The following is a 27,273-nucleotide window of genomic DNA, read 5'->3' as shown; positions in this document are numbered from 1 at the left end:
GCTGGACATAGTTGAAGAATACACATAAGTTTTACCGCTATGTGGGTGCGCTTGTCTGTGACACCTATATGGGTAAACTGATTTGAATGCGGTTTTATTATTTGAAAGCAGGTTTTCCACCGGCGGTCCTTAGACATGTTTTAACAAAATCGGTACATCCGTTTTGTTGCGTTGGGTGTTATTTGAATTTTTAATTTATATGAAGTTATTCTATGGTTTGATTGATTTTACATACCTTAACCAACGTGTCACTAGGTATGTTTTAAGTACGTGTTAAGAGGCTGTCAATACCTAAAGCGCGCACACTGTCTATTTGTATCGGAGTAAATGAGATAGCACTGTCGCATGTTACTGGGCCTGGGCAAGGGAATAATAAGAAAAATATTTAAATAAAAAAAAGTGGATTATTAGTGTAATATTTTACTCAATAGCGGTTTAGACATAAATGTTTTAAAATTGTGATTTTAATTGCAGACCCATAAGTCAAAACAATAAAGACATAAAACCGTTTAATTGTGATTTTAAGACCAATCTTTGCAATTATTTTCTATCGAGCCGATTTCGTTCAATCATGTATCGAGTACAACCACGGTCTTTGAAATATAATGAATATGAACATATATTTTTCTTACTTGACTAAAACAAATAGTCTTTCTTAAAAAACTGTTTGAGTAACATCAATTTCAAGGACATTGGGTGTTGACAGCCCCTTAAGTTGTTAATTACGGGCAGATTTAACGCGTGTAATCCTATTACGACAATTCAAAGCCTATACTGTAAGTCCCTAGAAATAGATGTGGAATCGTAATAATAATCTAATCTTTCATATTAAGGTGGTTCGGTTTCCATACAAAAGAAAATTGCGTTCTATGAAGTCACAACGCACTATTAATACACAAATTTCTGCGCATCTATCTACTTTCGAATACTCGTTCGCGCTAATTTGATAGAAAAACTTTGTTTCATACGGAAATCACGCAAAAAACGTTATATTTTTTATCATTGTAACACTACGCGCCGCACGGTTATCGTGACCGCTACTCATCAAGTTAGTGCTTGAAAATGGTGACCTAGGCTCTCCGAAACATGTCGCACGAGCACAGTATGTGTAAGGCCTGAGTGGACGCTAAAAGCGGAGCGTCGGGCTCACAAGTGATTTGAGCAGCGTGCACTGAGGCCGCTCCTATACGTTTGCATTTGTTTAACACGCACGCTGCACGCTCCGCCCCGCTGCACGCCCAACTCGAGCGTCCACTCTGGCCTTAACACTACGGAAGGTGTCTTTTTCTACTCAGTAGTCCAGCTTCGAACATTTCATAATCCTCGTTCCAAATTCAAAATCTCGGACGCATTCGCCCCTTAGAAAACATGTTTAAACCAGTACCCCTAGTGTAAATAAATTCGATTTCCAAACGTGACGTACGCGTTTGCGTTTAGTCTCATTTTGTATTGGATTTCGAAAGAGCGCGCCAAGCGGGACGTTTTGGAACCTCAAAATCCTACACAAAATGAGACTTAACGCAAACGCGTTCGTCACGTTATGATGTCGATCAAAGTTACACTAGGGGTACAGCTTAGATTTGTCGTGTGGTCACTAGTTTTTATCCAAGACACTTACGCAATTTTTTTTGCTCAAAGTTGGACTACACGGTATAAATCGGTGTACACAGCCGGGAGTGACTAAAAATACCAGAATCAAACCTTATAATTTACATAGTGTTAAATATAGAAAGCAAAGGGAAACTGTATAAAATTATTGAAATACTTTATACGTAAGTCCCCAAAAATAGATGCCGAATCGAAATAATAGAATCTTAAAATATTAATTGTTTCGAAAGAGAAACTGTACAAAAGTTGAAAAATTTTAGACAATTGCTGAACGATTTCACAATATCTAAAAGAAGTTTTCGTTTCGCAAGTCGAAAATTTCGCAAAATTATAACCTTTTGTTGGTAAATCGGTATTCATATTCCGTGACGCCATAATGTCGACAGTGAAAGGGCTTTGTGAGTAGATTACAAATATATAACATTTTAACTACTTGGTCTAACAAATTAGAAGAAAACGTCCAAATATTTCATAGTGCAGACATGATTTTGAACTGCTGGGATGAAGGCTCTAGAAATGCCGAATTGCCGATTGAATAGGGTTGTTTCCATCTACAAATCTTACGGCAGAATTGTATCCCAATAAATTCTTTTGGATTATAAGAACATGTTAAACTACTTTTAGGGGACCTGTAATGACCATATTTTTGTAAATATTTAATCTAAAATATCTTTTGGCACACGTCACGTGACCAAACTCGAAACGTCATTGAAGATTCTGATGACGTCACAACTCTCGGATTGACACTGTTGACAGTTGGGCGATAAACAACAAATTACAAATGTCAGTTGACAGTTCGTATCTTCTACGTGTGTATGTAGTTATGTGTCAAACCGTAAACTGTGACGTCACACAATTTTCAAAGAGCGTTTTGGGCGCGAAAGCATCTGTCAAAATATGTTTTGTTAATTTAACATATTTAAAGCAGTTTTTAGTATAAAAGTTGAATTTTAGGGCAACTTTTAGTTAATATAGAACGTAATACAAGCGTTTCAAAAAATTGGAAACAGCCCTATTATTTATGAAATATTTTATTTGTTTTATTCATTAGGAAAAGGTAAGCATTTGACCACAATCTCACCTGATAGTAAGTGCTGATGCAGTCCAGGATGGAACATGCTTACCCAAAAGACGTCTTTTCACTCTTGATTTAAAAAGATCCAAATAATAGTGAACTGTGAATAGATTTGCAAGAAGTGAATTCCACTCCTTAGCCGTTCGCATGATAAAGGTAGATGCGTAGCGTTTAGTGCGGATCAGAAGAAATCAATCAGCAGTTATACTTGCCGCAAAACTATCTGGCCGGTCAGGTCATAATGCCATCTCTTTCACTCTTGGTTGGTCTTAACAAGGGTAAAGGAGATAGCATTATGATCTCAGTGGCCAGTTAAGTTTTAGCCATTCTAGGATTCAGTAATATTGACACATTCCCGTTTTGATATCTAGGAATATGGGTATAACCATAGATAAACAAGAAGTATATAGAGTGCTCCATCCATACATCAGTTTTGATACCAAAACGCTTATTAATTTCGTAGTCGACATCTAGCATGTCGACGACGACGATTTTCCGCTAATATTATAATCAGAGTATACTTAACTCCTACGCTTACTCTGGTTATAATATTAGCGGAAAATCGTTGAGCATTAGACTTTTTGTTTACCGCGATATCTATTGTCGAGTAGCAGGACTGAGAGTTCCGCTATTTGACGCTAGATGTAGACTACTAAAATAATAGTATTCTTGGTAACAAAACCGTTGTATGGAGTGAGCACTCTTGGTCTTCTTAATTCTCTTTGGTATAATGAAACGAAAGCACGAGAACTGTCATGCGAGTATCGTTAAATTGCAGTATTTGATCGGGCTGAATTGGATCTAGTCACAATAGTTCGTCACGTAACTCGCATGCGATTCCCCGCTTCGTATAAATGAGCTCTTATTGGAACACAAGTCCTACCTTCTCGAGGCCACGGGTCACGGCCTGACAAGGACTATTACTTATAGAAATCGATAAAACAGCGAAAAAATACCCTGTTTTATAGTACAGTCGGCATCGGATATATCGGAGCGACTAAGGCGCTCAAATATCTCAACACGCGCTCTAGCGCCTTGACAATAGAAAAAAAAAGTAAATCGACGATACGTAGATAAATAAAAGTCTAAATAATTGTAGTCATTTTGTGTTCTAGACCGTTTGCGATGTAGACTAAAAGGGATATAGGCAAAAGACACTAGTTATTTTGTGTTCTAGACAGTCCGAGACCAACCCCCTTCGACGGTTTCGACCTTATTTTTCCGGTTTCACCTTCACGGATTTAACATTTAATTTCACACGAGCGCTGCTCATTAGAACCGACAGCTTTTATCCGACGTTTCACGCGTAATCTACCGTAGGAAACAAGTATTTTACTGACAAGCTACATTCTGACAAAGCCCTTCGACCTTATTTTCCCCGTTTCACCTTCACGGAGTTTACATTTAATTTCACACGAGCGCCGCTCACTAGAAGCTGACAGTTTTTATCCGACGTTTCAAGCGTATGTATGTATATGTATAGTCGCCATCGGATATATCGGAGCGGCCAAGACGATCACAAATATCTGAACACGCCTCTATTGTCCGGGCGTTAAGTGCTTGTTCAAATATTTGTGATCACCTTGCCCGCTTCGATATATACGATGGCGACTGTATATGCTGCTGATTGTACCTTGGCCGGAATACAAATTACCAGCTCTATGTTCATAAAGTTTTATGATAAAAAAATCAATTTTGATACACTTGCTTTTATCGCTGACTGTACATTTCTTTCAACAGGCAACTAATACTCCTCGAGACAATTCAATTCTAACCCAAGTTCCCATGGCCACCTCCTGTCTCCATCATCAGATCAGCTCGATGGTACCATAATATTGCATGGTCACCCTACTTATTATATGAAGTTTCAGCTCAATTGAATAATGGGAAGTTAACATTAAGCTTGCAAGATTTGAGCCGAACAAACATTAAGTACAGAACGGCCGAGGTACTCAAAAATATCTGAACGAGCAATCTAACACCTTGACCATAGAGGTGTGTTGGCCGCTAATGATGGCGGCTGTACGATAAAAAAAACCAACATAAATGTCTCTGTTTGACCCAATGGTTGACTGGTAGAGAATGCCTTTTGGCATTAAGTTCGCCATTTGTAAATTTTTCTTTGTTTGTGCAATAAAGTTTAAATAAATAAAAACCTTGTAAAAGCTTGGCCATTTACCTATATACAGGTTGACCTTAGCCATTGGACAAACCCTGAAATCCCACGTAGCGTTACTTCTCAGGAATGCTCTGACGTTAAGAGCCCTTAATCCTTGGAGCGTTCTCCGATTTCACGAAATAACGCTCGATAGATGGCGTTGGCGCTCGGTACGCGAGCGCCGGCAACGCGACGCGCGTTTCAATGCAGACTAGAATAATCTTGATAGTTTTCAATATAATTTCAAGCAACATTAATTTTAGTGTTATATGATATCATATGGGCACTCTTTATTTTATTTTATATGCACAGTAGTTTTTTTTTTTATGTACACTACTACTAAGTGTACAGACTACAGAGTGTACTATAACCCTTGCTCTTTATTCTGTCTCTTTCACACCAATGGAAAATGAAGAAGTTAGTAAATGACTGCAGGTATAAATAAAGTATATTAGTGCGATAGAGAGACAGATAGTGTTTCGTTGTCGTATCGTAAACGATTGGCATGTTGGCCACACACTTGCTTGGTGCCTAGCCAAAATACCAATCGTTTGCGTATATTAGTGCGATAGAGAGACAGTAGTGTTTCCTTGTCGTATCGTAAACGATTGGCATGTTGGCTACGCACCCATGATACCTAGCCAAGAAGCCAATCGATTGCGCATATTAGTGCGATAGAGAGACAGATAGTGTTTCCTTGTCGTATCGTAAACGTTTGGCATGTTGGCTACGCACCCATGCTGCCCAGCCAAGATGGCAATCGTTTGTGCATATTAGTACGAGAGAGAGACAGATAGTGTTTCGTTGTCGTATCGATTGGCATGGTGGCTACGCACCCATGCTGCCTAGTCAAGATGCCAATCGTTTGCGCACATTAGTGCTATAGAGTTTCAGTGTTATTTGAAATCACGTTAGGGTTTGTATTATTATTTATGACCCGAATGAAGTCCATCCAGGTTCTTATGATGGAGTCAGGAGTTGGTCACCAGAACTCCTAATCTACTCATTATAATTCCATCGTGCTTGGGCTCAAAAGATTTGCCCTGACGAACACCATCGATCTAGATGAGGTCCAGGGTCTCATGACGGAGTCAGGAGTTGGTCACCAGAACTCCCCAGAACTCCTAATCTACTCATCATAACTCCATCGAGTTTGGGCTCAATAGATTTACCCTGATGAGCACCATCAATCTAGATGAAGTCCAGGGTCTCATGATGGAGTCAGGAGTAGGTCACTAGAACTCCTAATCTACTCATTATAATTCCATCGTGTTTGGGCTCAAAAGATTTGCCCTGACGAGTACCATCGATCTAGATGAAGTCCAGGGTCTCATGATGGAGTCAGGAGTTGGTCACCATAATTCCTAATCTACTCATCATAACTCCATCGTGTTTGGGCTCAATAGATTTGCCCTCACGAGCACCATCAATCTAGATGATGTTCAGGGTCTCATGATGGAGTCAGGAGTTGGTCACTAGAACTCCTAATCTACTCATTATAATTCCATCGTGTTTGGGCTCAAAAGATTTGCCCTGACGAGTACCATCGATCTAGATGAAGTCCAGGGTCTCATGATGGAGTCAGGAGTTGGTCACCAGAACTCGTAATCTATTTATCATAACTCCATCGTGTTTGGGCTCAATAGATTTACCCCGACAAGCACCATCAAATTACCATTATGATGAATAGATTAGGAGTTCTGGTGACCAACTCCTGAGTCCATCATGAGACCCTCGACTTAATCTAGATCGATGGTACTCGTCAGGGCAAATCTTTTGAGCCCAAACACGATGGAGTTATGATGAATAGACTAGGAGTTCTGGTGACCAACTCCTGGGTCCATCATGAGACCCTGGACCTGATCTAGATTAATGGTGCTCGTCAGGGCAACTCTATTGAGCCCAAACACGATGAAGTTATGATGAGTAGATTAGGAGTTCTGGTGACCAACTCCTGACTCCATCATGAGACCCTGGACCTCATCTAGGTCGATGGTGCTCGTCATGGCAAATCTCATGAGCCCAAACACGTTGGAATTATAATGAGTAGGTAGATTAGGAGTTCTAGTGACCAACTCCTTACTCCATCATGAGACCCTGGACTTTATCTAGATTGATGATGCTCGTCAGGGCAAATCTATTGAGCCCAAACACGATGAGGTTATGATGAGTAGTTTAGGAGTTCTGGTGACCAACTCCTGACTCCATCATGAGACCCTGGACCTCATCTAGATCGATGGTGTTCATCAGGGCAAATCTATTGAGCCCAAACACGATGGAGTTATGATCAGTAGATTAGGAGTTCTGGTGACCAACTCCTGACTCCATCATGAGACCCTGGACCTCATCTAGGTCGATGGTGTTCGTCAGGGCAAATCTATTGAGCCCAAACACGATGGAGTTATGATGAGTAGATTAGGAGTTCTGGTGACCAACTCCTGACTCCATCATGAGACCCTGGGCCTCATCTAGATCTATGGTGCTCGTCAGGGCAAATCTTTTGAGCCAAAACACGATGGAATTATAATGAGTAGATTAGGAGTTCTAGTGACCAACTCCTGACTCCATCATGAGACCCTGGACTTCATCTAGATCGATGGTACTCGTCAGGGCAAATCTTTTGAGCCCAAACACGATGGAATTATAATGAGTAGATTAGGAGTTCTAGTGACCTACTCCTGACTCCATCATGAGACCCTGGGCCTCATCTAGATCTATGGTGCTCGTCAGGGCAAATCTCATGAGCCCAAACACGTTGGAATTATAATGAGTAGATTAGGAGTTCTAGTGACCAACTCCTGACTCCATCATGAGACCCTGGACTTTATCTAGATTGATGATGCTCGTCAGGGCAAATCTATTGAGCCCAAACACGATGAGGTTATGATGAGTAGTCTAGGAGTTCTGGTGACCAACTCCTGACTCCATCATGAGACCCTGGACCACATCTATATTGATGGTGCTCGTCAGGGCAAATCTATTGAGCCCAAACACGATGGCGTTATGATAAGTAGATTAAGAGTCCTGGTGACCAACTCCTGACTCCATCATGAGACCCTGGACCTCATCTAGATCGATGGTGTTCGTCAGGGCAAATCTTTTGAGCCCAAACACGATGGGATTATAATGAGTAGATTAGGAGTTCTGGTGACCAACTCCTGACTCCATCATGAGAACTTGGACTTCATCCGGGTCAAAAATAATAATGCAAATGCAAACCCTAACGTAATTTCAAGTAAAAATGCGTTTTTCAGAAAATCGCAGCCAAATAACACTAGACCCTACTCATAGTGTTGTGTTCCTGCCGGTGAGTAAGGTTGCCAGAGCTCAACGAGGGGCGGGAGGGGGTTAGAGTCGGCAACGCGCATGTAACTCCTCTGGAGTTGCAGGCGTACATAGGCTACGGATACTGCTTACCATCAGGCGGGCCGTAAGCTTGTTTGCCACCAACGTAGTATAAAAAAAAGGACCACTGAAAATCCATCAATAAGCGAGAGTCTGTTAAGCATAGTGTAAAAAATGAACTTTTATTAAGATTTTCTAATCGCAGTATATAGCACTTCTCGGAACTCCGTAGCTGATTACGATCGCAACGAATGCCTGACAATCGAGCACAGGTCCGTCCTCTAAGCGCGCTCCGCGCGGACTGAGAGCGGGGCGTCGCTGCTGCGTGATTTATACGTGTTTTTAAAAAATATAAATTTACGGCAATGTAGGTCCCATAGTTATGTTTTTTTTTTTATAGGTTAACATAAAGTTACAGTTTGCTATAATATTATTTTTAAAGCAAAATATGCGTACAATTTGCGGAAAAAAAATATAATAAAACCCTGTTTTCGCCAAAAAAATGAAGAAAACTCGGAAGGTATTTTATCAGTTTTTTCAAATGAATCTTCGATTGTTAATCATTCCAGCCCCTCGTACGAGATATGTTGAATCAAATTGTAGTCATTCATGTACCAAATGATTCTTGTTTACAGCAAAATTGAGAACCGAAACGCCACATCTCACTGCAAAATTTGGAAAAGACTCCCAAAAAAACTCATTAAAAAAGAGGTTTAAAAGAGAAAATTAAAATTTGAACTGTTGGAGCCGCTAGTTTAGGAAACGATTATTTAAGTACGTTACCAGTTTTTGAATAAATACTAATAGTTACGTCGTAATCTTGAATGAAAAAGGAAGCATTTTACAAAATACGCTCGTCTGTAGGAATAAGGACTCTTAATATTTTATAATTAGAACAAAAGATAAAAAAAAAAATTCGAACAAGTTATTTGCAATAATAATAATCGACCACAAAAAGAAACAGACCGGTGTCCGTTGTATTGTCCATATCTTTGATAGAGTTTGGGAGGTGGTTGTATATTTTTATAGGTTTTAATTTCGAAAATGGCACTTTTAGCTGATTAATTAGTGATGTAAAGAGTTAGCCCAGAGGAACGTAACCGTGGCAACGAGACAAAGAAAAGTAGATTCACCCAAACATCCTCCCGCGTGGGGGTTGAAAATGAAAAACGTTTCGTTTGGCATCGCATCGAGACGTCCCATCTCCGCCACCCACCCATCAATCGATAACACGATCGCCGGCACGATTGCTTGCTTCTGTCCTTGAATACAAGTCGTTCCAGACAACGCGATGTGTAAGATTTTTTTCATCACACTTGCTCGTAAACAGTGTTATTGTATGCCAGCATACTGAGATGGAAAGCGCTATATTATGCCCACGGGCGTAATACTTTTTTTTTTTCGTTCCGCCCATGGGCATATCGGGTATGTTTTTTTCAAGTAGGTATAAATGAGTTTTACTTATAAAATACTGACATTTTTTTTTAGCACATCTACTGGTAAACCCTAACCAATAAAGTTATAAGTACATTCATTTAATGTAGCCCCCCGACCTCCATCATCAAATATTAATGATTTCGAAAAACAAGATAGAAATTTGTCTTTGGACGATCCATCCCTCCAATTGAGGGGGGATTTAAATCTTCTCGGGTCAGAGGTGTAGGGTTAGAACCGGCGTAGCTTTATTTGACGTTCATAAAAGCGCATTGTAATATGCCTACTTGAAGAATAAACAATCTGTATCTTTATCTTGTCTATTTTCAAAAGCTATTCAAATTTGAGAAGTTCGTGCGGCCTATTTACAGACATTTGAATTGTTCATGCGCTATGATTTTATTCATACACGACCATCCCATATAGGGTTTCTGCTCGAGAACTTTGTCCTTCTTCGAGGCGGGAAAAAAAAAACTCAATGCCTCGAGAACTCCAAAGAGATTTACTCTTTGAGTAAAAAGAAAATACGTGTTATCACACGTGACGTGTAGGCAAATAAACGTAAGACTATGGAGTGTGGAATTAAGAGGAGTGACATCTCTTATGGTAGAAATGTTGCAAAAGTGTCCAGCTGTCAGCTATAAATAATAGTTCCTAATCTCTCCAGAGTAGCGCTAGAGTAGCTAAGAACCTAGGCGCTATTGACGGAGTGAAGTGCGCTGTATATGATTTGATTTTCTTGTTCAAGTACTCTAGGTATTGTAGAGCCACCTATTTAAGGTTTTTTGATGACACTTTTTGGTACATGGAGATTTATTTCCTTACCTCCACCTTCCGTACGTAAGACAATGCTTTTTTACATTTTCAGTTTAAACATTATAAGTTCACCAACCAAATACAAAACAGCCCTGATCCGTCCTCTATCGTTCTGGCTTCAACGGATTTCATGTTTTGCAACTTTTGAACTACTACCGTCTGATGTCTACAGAATTATTATGAGCATTAGAAAAAAAGGTGAAGTATCTTGACGCGTCTTTTATTGGATAACGCTTTTATTATTATTATTATTGTAGTTTGTGGGCCTTTGAATGCCACGTCGACCAGGCATTGGTCTATTGTGACAGCCCTTTAAAGTTCATTACTGATGCCCGTTGAATCCAGGAAATTCCAGATTCTTTGGGCCGTAATGTTTTTAATAAATTATGTAAATAATAGTCTATGATTTATAATTGTTACACATTTACCTCAACATATTTTTCAAAAGTGTTTTTCAATAAAAATAAACTTCAAAATAGCTTATCTTCTTTCTAATGCAAAAATACGTTTAAGACCATGTAATAACAAATACATATTACAAAACTAAAATACCATTGATAAATCAAATCATCCCGTTATATTCCTATTGGCAAAATAGCACAATTTTTATATATTGTTACGTTTAGTAAGTATATTACGTAGTAAAATCTTCTGTAAGTTTGTCACATCGAGTTAAATTAATTGACTTAAATATTCTTGCCTAATAACATACAATATTGTTACCAACCACCTTCACCACCACAGACTACCTCACATACCTCTCAGGCCTACCCCTCACCTCTTATTTCAAACACTGCCCACATCAAAAATCATAATACACCCACATATTTATATCATCATACAGTGTGTCCCTAGCCATTGGACAAAGCCGAAATGTACATATGCATTAGGGTATTTAGAACCAGTCGAAGAAATTAACAAATTACCAATTTTTACTTTGGAGCAGCCTGTATGTTAGTAGCTCCTAAGGTAATATTCTCAAAGAATAGTATGGAACCTTCTTCAACCTTTTAATTATCTTTTTTATTTATGACACAAATAAGCTACTGATTTTTGAAAAATGTCATCATTATCAAATATTTCGAACAAATTGTCAAAAACACTGCCAAAGATTAACACAGTGTGTTTCTTTTTGTTGTCGATTATTGCAAATAACTTTTGTTCGATTTTTTTTTTTTATCTTTTGTTCTAGCTAAAAAAATATTAAACGTCAGAGCATTCCTGAGAAGTAACCCTACGTGGGATTTCAGGGTTTGTCCAATGGCTAAGGTCACCCTGTATACAATTTAAATAATAACAAAAGTTATTCCAAAACAAAACTATATAAATCACTATTATTACAACAAAAAAATACACCCAATTATAACAGGTCTTCATAATCAGTGAGTAGACTTACCACGAGTTTGACACTGACGTACTTGCTATAGCGTAACTTATTTTCTATGCATCTCTGTCATCCTCTTAGTGCGAGCGAGATGTATAGAAAGTAAGTTACGAACACGTCAGTTAGTAGAGTCAAACAGGTGGTAAGGCTACAGTTGCACTACGTCAAATTTTGTAGTTTACGAGAGGAAATGCTCGAGTTGCTTAAGAATACAGTCAAATCACCACACATATGCCTTTAAAAATTGAGGAGTTCCCTCGATCAGAATCTGATCAGAATCAGAACCAAAAATATGATGGGACCACCTTAGAGGTCACTCCGTTCAAAAAACAAAAAAAGAATTACTCAAATCGGAGCACGGGTGTCGGAGTAATCGGTGACATATTACATTACTAAAAATCATCATCATTATCATCATCATTCTTCTTCTTCTTTTCATCCTGTTACCCCCTGCTGGGGTGTAGGGCTCGAACCATTTTCTTCCACTGACTCCGGTCCTGGGCAGCTTGGGAAACCTCCCACCCCATCCCCAATACACCCAACTCTTGCTCCACGGAACGGCGCCAAGTAAATTTAGGGCGACCATGTTTCCGTTTTCCGGGCATCTTCCAGGTCAGGGCCACCTTGGATAGGTGGGTGTCAGGCTTCCTGAGGATATGCCCTATCCAATGCCATTTGCGCGTTTGGATCTCCTTATGTACGGGTGCTTGTCCGGTTATTCTCCATAAGTGAGCGTTTGTGATCCAGTTAGGCCAAAAGATGTGCAGAATTTGCCTTAAGCATTTGTTCACAAACACTTGGAGTTTTGTCATCATCATTATCATCAATAAATCATCAGATGGTTTTTGAGAGAAAATGCTCGGTTTGCTTAAGAAAACACCCAAATCACCATACACGTGCCTTTAAAAATTGAGGAGTTCCCTCAATTCCTCGTGGATTCGACCATTAGATCAGAACCAAAAATATTATGGGACGACCTTGGAGGTAACTCCTTTCAAACAAAAAAAGAACCACTCAAATCGGGCCACAGGTGTTGGAGTAATCGGTGTACATACGTAAAAAAAAAATAGCCACAACTCGACAAGATACGAGTAAAGGCATGTAGGTAAATGATAGACCTTACTTTCACTCCCACTCCCAAAATTTCATCTAAACAAAATCATTTTATTCGGTTTCAGAAAATTAAATTTGACGATATACCGATAGCAGCGCCACCTACCGGGTCCAATCGGTTTTTCAAACCATCCATGCACCTAAACCTAATACCTTCTCCAGAACGTAACCAACACTTTTCTGAAAACCGCATCAAAATCGGTTCATCTACACTCGAGATAATCGCGAACAAACATACATACACATACAGGTTAAACTGAGAACCTCCTTTTTTAAGGCGATTAATAATTAGTATAAACCTTTGCTTATATGTTAAAACCACGCTGTTAGTAATAAATAAAAAGCATTCAAACGGGCATTTTCCTGTCCAGTGGAGATCTGACGTACCTCAGGGTAATACCTGGCACATTCTGCACCCTGAGACAAATTAAAAAGGTTCGCTGTTAGCTTCTACACTTGCTCTTGAATTAAAGAGTTCGCCGGACGATATCGGGCTGTCAGTTATTAGCAAAAGCTGATAATCGCGAATATATCGTCCGGCGAACTGGTAATCAGTGGGCGCCTTTACTATTAGAAGGTTCGCTGTTAGTTTCCGTTTGTGTAAGCGATGCAATAGCTATTATATTACACTTGCTCTTGAATTAAAGAGTTCGCCGGACGATATCTGCCTGTCAGTTATAAGCAAAAGCTGACAATCACGAATAACTGACAGGCCGATATCGTCCGGCGAACTGGTAATCAGTGGGCCCCTTTACTATTAGAAAGGTTCGCTGTTAACTTTCGTTTGTTTAAGCGTTGGTGTAGTTGTTACACTTGCTTTTGAATTAAAGAGTGCTGGCAACGAACTAGAATAAAAGGGCCCAATGATTACCAGTTCGCCGGACGATATCGGCCTGTCAGTTATTCGCAAAAGCTGACGTCAGTTATACGCGAATAACTGACAGGCCGATATCGTCCGGCGAACTGGTAATCAGTGGGCCTTTTTAATAGAACAAGACTTAAATCGACCGGGATATGGAACGTTACGAACTTTTGTATTGTTTTCAAGCTCCTGATATTTCGACGCAGTTACATGCAGATGCATATGTTCACGGGTAACTGGAGATAGCGGGTGGGTGTCAAAGTTGTGTAGACCGCGCTCAGTCTACCCTCATTCGTGCGCGTCGGCTGCGTCCGCTTTCAACGTTAACACTGGTCGCGTTCACACTAGGGATTGCAAACCGGATTGGTTTTCAATCCGGCCGGATCCGGCCGGATTTTGGCCGTAGTCCGGCCGGATCCGGCCGGACCGGATCCGGTTTGGTATAGGGATATAAAAGTTAATTAAATGACATATTTTTCTAGTTTTTTGCGTAATACGTATTACTAAATCTATAATTTGAAGTTAATAAATAACTTCTTAACAATAAAATAGAACTTGGTAGTAAAAACTGTCACAATGTCAATATCACTTTAAAAACAAAAAAAAAATCGGTAATTTATTATATTTAACCATTCAAAAGTGCTCAAATTTTTGTTTACAATTATAAATTTGCTTAGTTTCCAAAGCCTGATGATGGGATGTGGGGTTGGAGCTCCTTGAAAGGACAAGTTTTCGTAACTGTTCTTTGATTGAATTGTTTGTAGAGTCTGTTCGGAAAGAGAAGAGTCGTGGAATGTATTGGGCCCCATACATTCCACGACTCTTCTCTTTCCTCACAAACTCTAACGTTGACATCCATTCTAGCATAGAGAAATAAGAATTACATAGATTGCTCACTCCATACATCAGTTTTGGTACCAAAACGCTTATTATTTTCGTAGTCGACATCTAGCATCGAGTAGCGGAACTCTCAGGACTGCTACTCGACAATAGATATCGCGGCAAACAAAAAGTCTAATCCTCAACGATTTTTCGCTAATATTATAACCAGAGTAACCGGAACTCTATTTTCAACTCCTACGCTTACTATTATTTTTTACTTTTAACGAAGATATTTTACTTTTAACCAATTATGATATTAAATGCGTTCTAGTATTATCTTGCTCTAATTTATTTGTCCGAAAAAGTAGTAGACTGTATGACTTAAAAAAATTGTACTTTTTTAATTTATGGAAAAGTATATTGGTCAAATTATAAGGAACAACACACGACACGACGATCTCATGCGAAAACTAATAGAATGTAGGATTGAAAACCATCGCGGAAAGGGAAAGTTACATAGATCAAATAAAGAATTGGCTGGACGTAGAGTAGCATGTACCAGGAGATGAAGGAAATTGCATAAGATTGGATGAAATTGTAAAGACAAAAGATTCTCTCTTAAATTTGAATAGAAAAGAATCTATATTTTATCACATATATACATATATCGGAGAAAACTAAAGATTATCAATATTATCATATATTCTTCATTCACACATATTGATGAGCCCAACTGTAGTCGGTTAATCTCCTATCACAACATTATGACACGACATGAACCTTCTCTTTAGCATAAATTACAAATGCCTTCCATGGCATCTCCATCCTTTCATTTTTCCTTCTATTAAAGTATTAATGTAATCGTCATATCGTGCCACCAACATGAAAGAAGAAGAAATCCTCTTCTGTTCCCAGTCATCCTCATAATAAATATATTTTTATCTTACTAAATTTAAACTTTTTCATTCGTTTTTTGTTCTGTTCAACTTCATACCTCGTATCCGTTGCCTTTTCTTCATCTGAAACGCACGAGCGTGCTGTATTTAGGCGTTTTTTTATTATACCGGATCCGGTCCGGATCCGGTGATTTTTACCGGATCCGGTAGCTCCTGAAAAGTGCCGGATCCGGCCGGATTACCGGATCCGCCGGACCGGATTGCAATCCCTAGTTCACACTTGTTGGTCTATCCAAGCACACTACGTTTCACTACGAGTGTCTGATTCGATCGATTTAAGTCTGGTGGACCAGACCGTGAATCATTCAAAGCTGTTATTTTAGCTACTGACCAGAGCTCAAAAATGACCCCACGTGTGTTGTGTCGCGAGCGGCTCAACTGTACGAGCGCATATTGTCAACGTCAAATATTGTAACGCCACGCAACAGCAATAGTTTAGTTTATTTATCTCTCAATACAATGTTCATAGTTAATGTAAAAGGATACATAAGCAATTACTTATCGTATAGTGTATATATCACAACTTTTTTTGAAGTGAAAACTTTTTTAGCGGCGTTGTGCACTTTTTGTGATGGGGAAAAAAATGTTAAACTCGCGACAGGTCTCGTGACCGACAGATTCGTCAGATTGAAAATTCGTAAGACGGACACGTGACCTGATCGAAAAACTCCATGATGGTTCTAGTAATGATGATGGTGTAAGAGTCGTTGAAATTATGGATGGAAGTTGAATTTTCTGGGAGACAAACTTTTTAATGTTAAATAATTGTGCAGTGTTAAAATAGTTCTGAAGTGTTAAATTTTTTTATGTAATATAAATTGTCATGTTTGTGTACGATAGTGCAATAAATGAATATTGTATTTTACCACATAAATGATAGTACTTTTATACTGATAATTAAAGCAATTCGTGCAAAACTACGTGCTTAGGGAAAAGCATTCCAACATATCAAAAATGCACAACATTTATATTCAAGTTTTCACTTCTGTACTCCCGGAGTGCAACCTGTTGTTTTTTAATTAATAGCAATAAATGGTGTTTAATAGCGCAGATATGTGTCAAATAATTGTCAGTTATATTAATCGTTTATCGAAAGAAAATGTAGCGATAGAATCGTTCTTAATACGGGTTAGTACCCGAAATTACATAATATAACAGGCTCAGAAGTTAGAATTTTGTGACAGTAGACCCGAGTATTTGATATAAATTCCATCTTGATACCTCAACGCGTTCCTGAGAAAAAGGGTCTTGACAGACAGACAGACGGACGGACGGACAAAGTGATATTATAAGACTTCCGTTTTTTTTCATTTCGAGGTACGGAACCCTAAAAAAGAAATCCTATAATTTTAATGTCATTCCTAATCACAATATATAATTTAATTTGAGTGCTAGAGCATGGGCACAGTGTAAAAAGTAACAGTGGACTGACGTCGCCGCACAAGAACATAGTAGGGTTATCATATCACAGACTTTTACATAACTGTCCAAAAGACCAGCTGGATAAAACTATACGGGCAGCCCTGTAAGTAGTACCGAGCTACTAACAATGGCGATGTATGCAGCTCGGGTGCGCGCATCCCACCCCTCGCCCCCCGCACGGTTGTCCTGTCTAGACCGCATGTATTGTTTTATAGACTGTGGTATGTGGCAGTCACTCGGTCGGCAATATTCGCCAGGATGCTTTTAGGACTACCATATATTCCGTTGTTGCCTAACGGTAGACCTTCATAATATTCATCTAGAATTCCGTTGGAGTAAGAATAAAGCTGCAAGTAATAAAACCATTGATCCTTTTGATGTGCCGGACTATAGTCTGTATCTTTAGGTATTTAAAAAAAGGTAAACAAACAATTTGTACATTTTCGGGTAGTTTTAATATTTATTGGTTAACCAACCAAATACAAAACGGCCTGGATCTGTCACTGAACGACCTGACTTTAAACCTACATTATTTGATCATGTAATGTTTTCATCTACCCTCAGCTGCCTTAAGGAGCCATTTGAGGGTAGATTTTGTTTACCTTTTTTTAAATACCTAAAGATACAGACTATAGTAACAAGCCAACTTGATCTGAATAATCTGTGGATTCCGTTGTCGATATCATCGCACGAAGCGATCTGTAGGGCTAAGATGGTCGGCTCTTAACATTTGTCACCATACCTGTCACGTTCTAACAACTAAGTGAGCGCGAAAGTGACGGGCATAGTGACGAGTGATAAGAATGGAACTATGATGCCACCGCAGATCAGATCAGACGTCGTTCAAGGGGTTCGAGGAACGTGCACTTAGAACGCCTGAGGAATGCCTCAGCATTCCTCGGTACACATCGGCATTCTCAAGCACACATGGGCATGCCTGAGGACGCCTGGGTAATATGCCGAAGGATCCCTTGCCATTCGAAAACCTAATTGCAGCAATATTATCAACCAATGTTTTAGTTTGTCACCATTCGGACACGAAATCCTGAAGACCCGGGTGGTCTAGCGCAGGGATGTCACGAATGTAGCATTCTTCACATTCGCGAATGCGAATCCGAATGTCCAGGCTGCGAATGTCCGAATGCGAATACGAATGATAGGGAATATATAGTTCTTATTTTCATTATAAATTAGAAAAAAATCTGTTTGTAGTATGGTATGTATAGATATCAGTGGCGGATAGTTCATAGAACTCAATTCCCACCATCTTGTCTAATTTCAGCCCGTTGAGTACTTTCACGATCGGTTCATGGAGAAAAGGAAAGCAAAATTAGCTCCGGGCTCCCTACGAATATTTGTGACGCCGCCAATGAAGATATAGGGTCTTAACTATAATGTCGAGGCAGTCAAACCTTAGAACGGGATGTTATAAGTTACGGGATGTTGAAAAATGTTGTTTACTGCTCAAACTGCATTACTTGAAGAAAGTTTGTGCGAACTGCCAATGCCCGAGTCGACGAAAGCGATCGGCGTGGGCGAGACAGTACTTGTGCACATTTGCATTCGCAAAACATTCGCTTAATTTAATGCGAATGTCGATGCATGTTTAAAATCATGCGAATATTAAGTTAAGAACAAACTCACCTTAATCAGTCCATAGAAGCACTTGAGGATCTGCTTCTGAATGAGCACCGACTCCGCCGACTGGTCCGGCTGCAGCGTCACGATCAAATTGTACAGCATCGGCAGCAACAGGTTCATAGCCTCTATCAACGGCAACCTTTTCTCTGCCAACTGATACTCATAATTCTTTATCAGCTGGTACAGGCATAGGAGCGCCCCCATCCACCCATTAGGCTCCGGGTTCTGTAAGTATATATGAATCTTGTCGACGACTTGAGTCCAGCGAGTTGGGAAATCGTGTTTGATTATAGTTTTCAGGCATACGCAGAGTTGGACACGGATTATGTCGGGCGCTTGGGTGATGGCGTCTACTATGCTGTCTCTGATCATGGCCTGGTCCTGTTCGTGGATGGAGAAGGGGAGGGGCTCGTTGTCTTCCGGTTCCTTCTCTTGCCAGCCGGAGGTGATGAGATTCTTGAGGTAGACGACGCCCGCCTGCCGCACGGGGATGGCCACGTCGTTCATCATGACGACTTGGAGCAGAGTCGGTGCGAAACCGATTATTTTGTGGATCTGAAAGGGGTGGTTTTGGTTATTATTTAAATATTAATGGTTTGGTTAATTGTTGTAATTTTTTACTAAGTTTCCGCAAGACCCCTCGAGGCCTCGCATTCCTCCTGGGGGTCACAATCACAATGCGTAGGTCAAATTTGGAGTTTATAACACGTAAGCGGTTGACTAGGAGTAGATTTCAATTCGAGATTAGTTTTAAATTTAAGCACGGCATTTTTTTTTTGAAGTCATGGTGAATGACAGGATATCGATGTAAAATAACAAATAAAAAATATAACATATTCTCTTAATATAATTTAAGAAATTAATTTATCGCTTGGTATCGACTTCAGACATATCAGTTGCTAGCAAATATAAAAATATTATCCATTTGATGTTATCCTTTTTGAAGTCGGTTTTCTTGTAGGTTTATATGTTTTCAGTATTTGGTATGGTTGACGCAATATTCTGCAGGACTCGTCTGTCTGGCCGTCAGTCGCTATAACGTTACGCGGTTGGGGTTTCCAATTTCAAGGTCTAGATCTGGATTCATCATGATTTGAGAAGTTCTCTCAGTTCGTCATATAACCCATCTTTAAAATTGACCCTTGACAAAAAAAATCAAAACTTTATTTGCTTAAGAAACTTAATGAAGAAGACAAATCGCCAAACGTGAAATACGCGTCGTTGCAGAGTTCCATTCTGGGGCTATTTGTGATTTTACAATACAAAAGCTTGTACATTATTAGCTCAAAAGCAGTGTATACGCGCGATTTGTGGTTTTTCGGTATTAACTTCATGCAGACCATTATAAAATATATATTTTTTCTAAATCGGTTCAGAAATGCGAGTTCTGCAGTACACAAAAAAACCAGTTGATCTGACGAGCAAAGCGAAACGCAAGGGCACTACCTTAACCTTTTCTCAAAGCGATGCGACGTTTTTTTGAAACTTCAATTGGGTTTGGATGATACCAGATAAACAAATTTCTCGAGATGTAATGTGAATAGTGGACTTATTATTAATTATTAAGCATAAAATCATTGTATAAAACATGCCCCAAGATACATATTTCAGGATGTTTAATAGTAATCCACCACCCCCAACCCTTTGAATTAGGGGATGGAAGACTGTCATAACTAACTTACAAAAATAAGTGAAATCCCATCAAAAACATTTTCATGTAAAATGTTACCAAAACGAAACCTTAACTCTCAATCTCTTGTAGAGCCAAGCTTCTAACTCGAATAGTTCGTGGCATTTCTAGTACTTATACGCCGAAGTTAACGATATTCAATAAAAACAGGGTGTGGAAGTCATCAGATATATCTGAGCAGCCAAGGTGCTCACAAATATCTGAACACGCCTCTATTGTCAAGGCGTTAGAGTGCGTTTTTGAGCACATCGGCCGCTCCGATATATTTGATGGCGACTGTATATCATTTAAGCGCTGCGCCCATCGCATAAAACAACCTCGCGCTTTAATGTTTCAGATATTCATCTATGCCTCTACTAGGGTAGCTGACGGCTGGTGTACCTGATACATAATTGAATGAGCTGCCTACGCCTATTTTTCACATTAAAACTCACGTAATAGTTTTTTAAGCAGACATAACTTGTTGAAAAGGAAATGGCAACAATTGGAAAATCTACGATTTAATTACGTTATGCAAGAAATCCTGACATCAATTAGGTAAGTTGTATAAAAGGCTATGCACGCCGGATGCGACGAGCACGTGTGCATTGTAATATACAAACCCTTATGGGAGACGGCACATCGCTTGCGTGACGTGAGCCTGCACGGCTCCAACATTTTAGCGCACGTGCACTGCACATCTACTCGCATTTGCCAGCGTGCAGTGGCCTCTTGCAATATAGACTTCAATAAATATAATAAATAAATAACCGCAACTTGAACATTATACCACAACTTAAATTGTTATCTATGTATAACCGACTTTAAACGCATGTTCAATAACTTAACCATCTTAGGTATCATAGTTAAAATTAGACAAGGTGCCCGTGAGCATTGCGAGACATTTTAACTAAGCATTCCTGGTAATATTTAGAAACTAAAATGTCATATAAAATTTTCTGGATTAGGCCTAGTTTCAGAGATAATTAAATGTTTTTCGAAATCATTATTTCGCCATAAGTCGGTACAAAACACATTTTTGACTGCGGTATTGCCACTTTGAGGTCTAGTCTGGACATACCTATTGATTGTCATCGAAAAATTATAAAAATGTATTCGATAGGCTACCCCCAAATAAAATTTAATTTTAGGTTATGTGTTTATCAAAAAAAATTACGTTTTATGTACAGGAGTGTTCAAGAAAAGGGATAAAAAAAAACATTTTTTTTTGTCGAATTTCACAAAAAGTCATATAACATTTTTTGCTTCTGTTGCCATCAGGAATGCACCGTTAAAATCTCTCGCAATGCTCAGGGGCACCTTGTATATTTCAACATAAAAGCATTAACAGTTAAATAAGAACGTTTAAAACGAACTCACATCGACAACGATCTCATTCCTAAGCTGTGAAAGTAAAAAGGAAGGCCCTACAAAAAAAAAAACAACAAGTCAAGGCAAGTTACACGGGCAATATTAGATTAATTTGGGGAAATACTGTCTAAACTTACCTAAATTTGACAATTCTAATTTCTATGAGCAAGTCGGAAGGAGCTTTAGTCGTGCCGTTATCGAGAAAGTTCTCCCTCTACTATGGGGAATGTTCCGCACGAGAATATTCCCTATACAAAACTGAGAACGTTCTTGAGAACGGCACAACTATAGAAGGAGCTGTACCAATGGGTTTTTAAGATCATATAAGGTTCACCCTAGTGTTGTCAGGAAAGACGCATCACCCGTGTAACTTAAGCAAATCAGGGATAAGGCCACGCAGAGGTTCCCAACCGTTGTTCTACAGCTTGCTCAAAAAATATTATGGCCATTTTTTTTCAATCGTTGCAATGTAAGTCTTCGGAACTTAAATCCTGGGTTAACCACATTTGGAAACAGGTGGATGAGAAATATTCTCAGGTTTGGAACCGCTGCTAAAATAAAAAAAGACGAAGGATTTGTCGCAAGACCAGTCTAACATGACATTTACTTAAACTGCGATTGACAACATTTCAAATATAAAATAAGCAAATAAAATTTAATATGTATTTTTTGAAGGAGGCAGTTAGCAACCGGAAACCCTTGCTAGACTTCGTGGAGGAGCTGGGGTGGTTAGAGTAGCGCTACCTTGATTTCACGCAAAATAGGCACAATGTCGATTTGCGGAAAATATCAGAATGCCTATTTTTTTTTACATAAATCAACGTCGGCTTTAAAAGAGGTTAAAGAAATTCCTCTTTTTATGATAACAATTTTAACAAGTTTTTCTAGCGATGGTAGTGTATCTGGCCAAGTTAAGATACCTATTAAGAATACTTTCAACGCCCAGTAAAAAAACTATACTCTGGTACACCAAACAGTAAGAAACGGGCACCAAAATGCCTGAAAATAAATGGTATTAGATTTGTATAGGGTCCACACGGAGCGAGCATACGCGCCTATTTGATAAGAACTTTCTTTTGAAGTTTTGAAGAAGCAGTAATTTTGAAAAGTTGTCAATCGAGACCGTCACCTGGTGAACCTCGCTCCCATTGGTTTTTGTCCGTCCGTCTCTATCTTTTAGCCCGAATTCGTCCTTAGCCGTGGGCGAGGACAAAGGACACGGCGTGGACATCATCATCATTATCTGAGCAGAAAATGTGACACGATTTTACTGGTTTTTCATAGAAAGAGATTCTTTACTAAGTTTTTTTTAATTGGAAGGAATTTTTTGGGCACTTTATGAAATTTAATTTCAACAAAATGTTACCATATAACTTATAAGTACTGGAATAAGAACCTTTCGTTTTGTCAAAAAAACTGAGCTGAACAAAATTGCTTTGTCAGTCAAAAAAACCCGCGAAGAGCAAGTCGTGCCATGCTCAGTGTAGGGTTCCGTAGAAACACATCTGTCATAGTAGTCTGGGTTTTCCCCGGACACTTCTTGACACCCCCCCCCCCCCCCCCGGACAGCTCCCGGACGGCCTCCAAACTAGGACAAATCCGGGAAAACCCGGACGGATGGCAGCCCTACTTGTATTTGAAGTTGATGTAGGAGTTAATTGCCGAAAATGTTGGGAACCTGTCTGTTGATGACTAGTGATCGGAACTATGGGAGTAAAACTTTAACAAAACTTATCAAGCGGACGTAAAAAGAGTGCTTATAGCCTTAAAAATATTCGAATATTTATGAATGTAAATATTTTTATGGCTGTAAGTACTATACTATTCCTATCCCTATGGACATGAATATTTTTAGGGCTGTATGCACTATTTTATGTCCGCTTAACAAGTTTTGTTAAAGTTTTACTCCCATAGTTCCGATCACTGTTGATGACAGGTAAAAATTTCATTTCATGCTAATTCAAATAATCAAGTGACTTGCGTTTGAAATGAACATAGGACAAAATCCCCCTATTTTGATAGCCAAAAATGTTGGGAACCTCTCTGTTGAAGATAGATCAAAAACGCCTTGCCAAAAAAAATCGGGGTTTGTGTTTGAAATTAATGTACAAAAAAAAAACATTTTAATTCCTAAGTGGGAAACATTGTGTTGAAGTGAAGTCAAAAATGCCATGCCATTAAAAATAATCTGTAGGTAGTTGCGTATCAAATTAATGTAGGACAAAAAAATATATATCTTGCCACAAAAAATATCTATAGTTTGTTTGTGAAAATAATGAGAATAAAATATATTATTTAACAAAAATTTTAGGACCCTCGTTGAAGATTGTCGAAAATGCCTTGCCAATAAAAAAATATGTAACCTGTGTAAAAATAATTTGCAGACAATTAAATCATTAATTGCTAATGTTGGGCAACCTGCATGTACCTTTGCATAATTTAACAGGAATGTTAGTTGGGCAAAGTGTGGCAATGTCAAATTTCTATGAAGTCTGAAGTACGGAAGGTGGAAATAAGGAACGCAATCTCCATGTACCAAAAAGTGTCATCAAAAAACTTTAAATAGGTTGCGCTACAATACCTAGAGTACTTGAACAAAAAAATCAAATCATAGACAGCGCAATTCACTCCGTCAATAACGCCTAGGTTCTTAGCTACTCTAGCACTACTCTGGAGAGATTTGGAACTATTATTTATAGCTGACAGCTGGACACTTTTGCAACAGTTCTAACATAAGAGATGCCACTCCTCTTAAGTCCACACTCCATAATCTGAAGTTTAAAAAGACACTGAATTTGTTCTGTCCAAGTGGATGCAAAGCGAAAAAGGCTAACTTAAACATAGTTGAGTGGCAGTAACTGTATAAAAAGAGATTTGATTGTAACAGAGAGCTAGTCTAAGAATAAAACATACCCCTTAGTTTGGCATATAAAAACCACTGTCAAATTTGAAACATGAAATTTTCTTAGATTTTACACATCTTAATCAATGTATCTTTGTTGCATACAAACACATACGTAAGTCGTAACTGTTAGTTTAATGTTGTATCTTGAACAACACTATCATTATACACAGTGCCCTACACACTACACACACACACACTATTATTATTATTATCTTGGCTATCATTATACACAGTGCCCGCGAGGAAAAGGAAAGATTTTAACAGTATATGTATTCCGGATCGTATTTAGAGACAAAAATGTCCTATAAACTTTTTTTTTTGCCTAGTTAATACCAATTTAAAAAAATAGTTTTTTTTTTTATTGTGCATTATGCACTGAACATAACGCCTTTTTGATGGTGATGTAGCCACTATGGGACGTCTAGTTTAGACGTCCTGACAGATATCAAAGTGATAACAAGGAATACTTTGAATAGACTAGTTTTTATGGATATAAAAATGTATCAATTCATATTAATCCGTAGATTTTCCAAGAACATGTACTTATTATGCATAAAACGTACAAAAAGTAAAGAAAAAAAAAATTCCTTCTTATGGCGTCAGGAATGTGGTTCAATTTTTTCTGTTTCCTTGCATGGACATTATTACACAAATTGACTAAATCCCACAGTAAGCTCCAAAAGGCTTGTGTTGAGGGTACTTAGACAATACATAGAAAACACCCATGACTCAGGAACAAATATCCATGCTCATCACACGAATAAATGCCCTTACCAGGATTTGAACCCGGGACCATCAGCTTCGTAGGCAGGGTCACTACCCACTAGGCCAAACCGTTCGTCAAACAACACTTATTATCAAACAATTTTAATGTTATAAGTACCTAATCTCAGATGAAAACAAAAAATTACTAAGTGCTTTTGCATGTACTATATGCCACAAATATTCATTAATGTAAATATTCCAAGTTAATCACAGAACCTTTTTGATATTGTTATTTAAATCATATGTGTTTTGTATGTAGGTTATGTTTGTAGATTACAAATAGTATACACAGGAGCTTATTTACCTTGGGGCCATCCGGGCCATGGCCCAGGGCGCAAGTCTGCCAGGGTTGGCATAATAATTTTTTAATTTTTTTTTTTATGTTTACTTTTAACAGTATCAGAAATTATTTTGAAATGAAGATTAGAATCATTGTTATATGGTGGTCATTTTTGCCATATAAAATCAAAGATTGCCCGTTAAAGGGTAAAATCATTTTTATTCTTCGACTTCTGGGACAGCAAAACTTATACATAGATAGATAATCCGTTTGTTTGTTTGCCACAATACACAGAAAATACAAATAATAAAATGCCAAAAAATGCAGATACTACAAAATCGCACAAGAAAAACAGATTTTTACAAAATAGAAGAAAAAAAGTACATTACTTATTCGCCCGGGGTCCATAATTTCAAAATATGCCCTTGAGTATACAACTTGGGAATACACAATATACATGTAAGTATATTGCTAAACAATTATAAGAACTTGTGATTACACATAGGCTTTTAATAAATTTTCAATTTAATAATTAATGAATGTAGGTAGATCTAAATTTAGTTCAGTTACTCGAAGATAATCAAAGCATAGCTAGCAACATATAGGTATATACCTAATATAAATAAACATTTCGTTTTACAGTGAATGCATCCCTCACAACTGCATAGACAGTCTCTATATTCATTTCTCAGAGCTACCGCGTATTGTTAACTAATTCTCAACCTGCACATTGAATATTTATCTATTTTTAGCCCAAGTAGAATGCAATAAAAGCAATAAAAAAACGAATCCTGACACTTTCAGGTTGCAGACAACGATATACCTAAATATACAGAAATAAACAAATTAATTCGCAAAATCATCCAAGAATCCGCGGCAACCGACCCCGGTTTCTAAATAAAAATAATTACTTCGCGTAAATCGCGAAAACATGCTTCCGAAAAGCGACCCAGCGCGGCATGTCTAGAAACATCTCAAGTCGAAGAGCCCCCAGTACAATGGTATTCGCTCCAATACGGGGTGCTTTGATATTTGGTCGGTTTGCAAATTTCTTAACCACATGGGTGACATGATGGGTGAAATAAATCTGTACCTGGGATAACTGCTCCTCCGCCTGCGCCCTCTGGTTAGGGTCAATGGTGGCGCGCAAAATTTCGATCAGCTTCCTTGTATCCATTTTGCGGTTTAAACTATATTACTTCCCAAATATAATATTTCTCAACTGGAGGCATGGACTGCCGCCAGGGGCGTGGAGTAAAAAAGACAAATTGTCGATTGTCTGTTGGTCACGTGACTAATGAGAGACCGTTCGGATATCATTGAATATTAGCAACTGTGAAACATTTTGACAACGTAAGATAAAATTTATTCATGATCAAATCAAAAGTATACGAAATAATTATTGAAAAATAAAATAATTATAGTAATATTTATATAATTTTTAATTTGGTGTAAATTTATAGATAAATGTTAGATATCTATTGAAAACAGTACACTCGGGGTTAACTCTGAAAGATCCTTAATGATTCCTATTCACGAGAAAAATGTATCCTACCGTCAGACAATGACAGCATTTCAAGAGCATTTAACCAACTGGAGACGCCTTGTCTGTAATTTTCTGTACAAATTAAAACAGCCTGCTGATTA

At 38.5% G+C, this 27,273-nt stretch overlaps 1 protein-coding gene and 1 long non-coding RNA gene across 3 annotated transcripts in view; both read right to left on the bottom strand.

Moving 5' to 3' along the window:
• The window catches only part of LOC133526076 (importin-7), a 72,134-nt gene extending 45,138 nt beyond the window's left edge, over positions 1 to 26,996 (bottom strand). Inside the window, exons 1-3 of one of the 2 annotated variants that reach the window (XM_061862524.1) lie at positions 26,720 to 26,985; positions 18,640 to 19,191; positions 13,321 to 13,350 (exon numbers count right to left, since the gene is read on the bottom strand). In XM_061862524.1, coding sequence (XP_061718508.1) covers positions 13,321 to 13,350; positions 18,640 to 19,191; positions 26,720 to 26,803 — 666 coding nt within the window. In that variant the 5' untranslated portion in view covers positions 26,804 to 26,985. Of the gene's footprint in view, positions 1 to 13,320; positions 13,351 to 18,639; positions 19,192 to 26,719 lie in introns of both variants that reach the window. The other variant, XM_061862533.1, reaches the window with a different exon arrangement.
• The window catches only part of LOC133526474 (uncharacterized), a 172,682-nt gene that overhangs the window by 45,138 nt on the left and 100,271 nt on the right, over positions 1 to 27,273 (bottom strand). The gene's annotated exons all lie outside the window — the stretch shown is intronic.

The sequence above is a fragment of the Cydia pomonella genome, chromosome 1 (assembly GCF_033807575.1).
Source record: "Cydia pomonella isolate Wapato2018A chromosome 1, ilCydPomo1, whole genome shotgun sequence".
Classification (NCBI taxonomy): Eukaryota; Metazoa; Arthropoda; class Insecta; order Lepidoptera; family Tortricidae; genus Cydia; species Cydia pomonella.
Note: the sequence above shows the minus strand (reverse complement) of the source record. Positions and strands in the feature narration are given on the sequence as shown.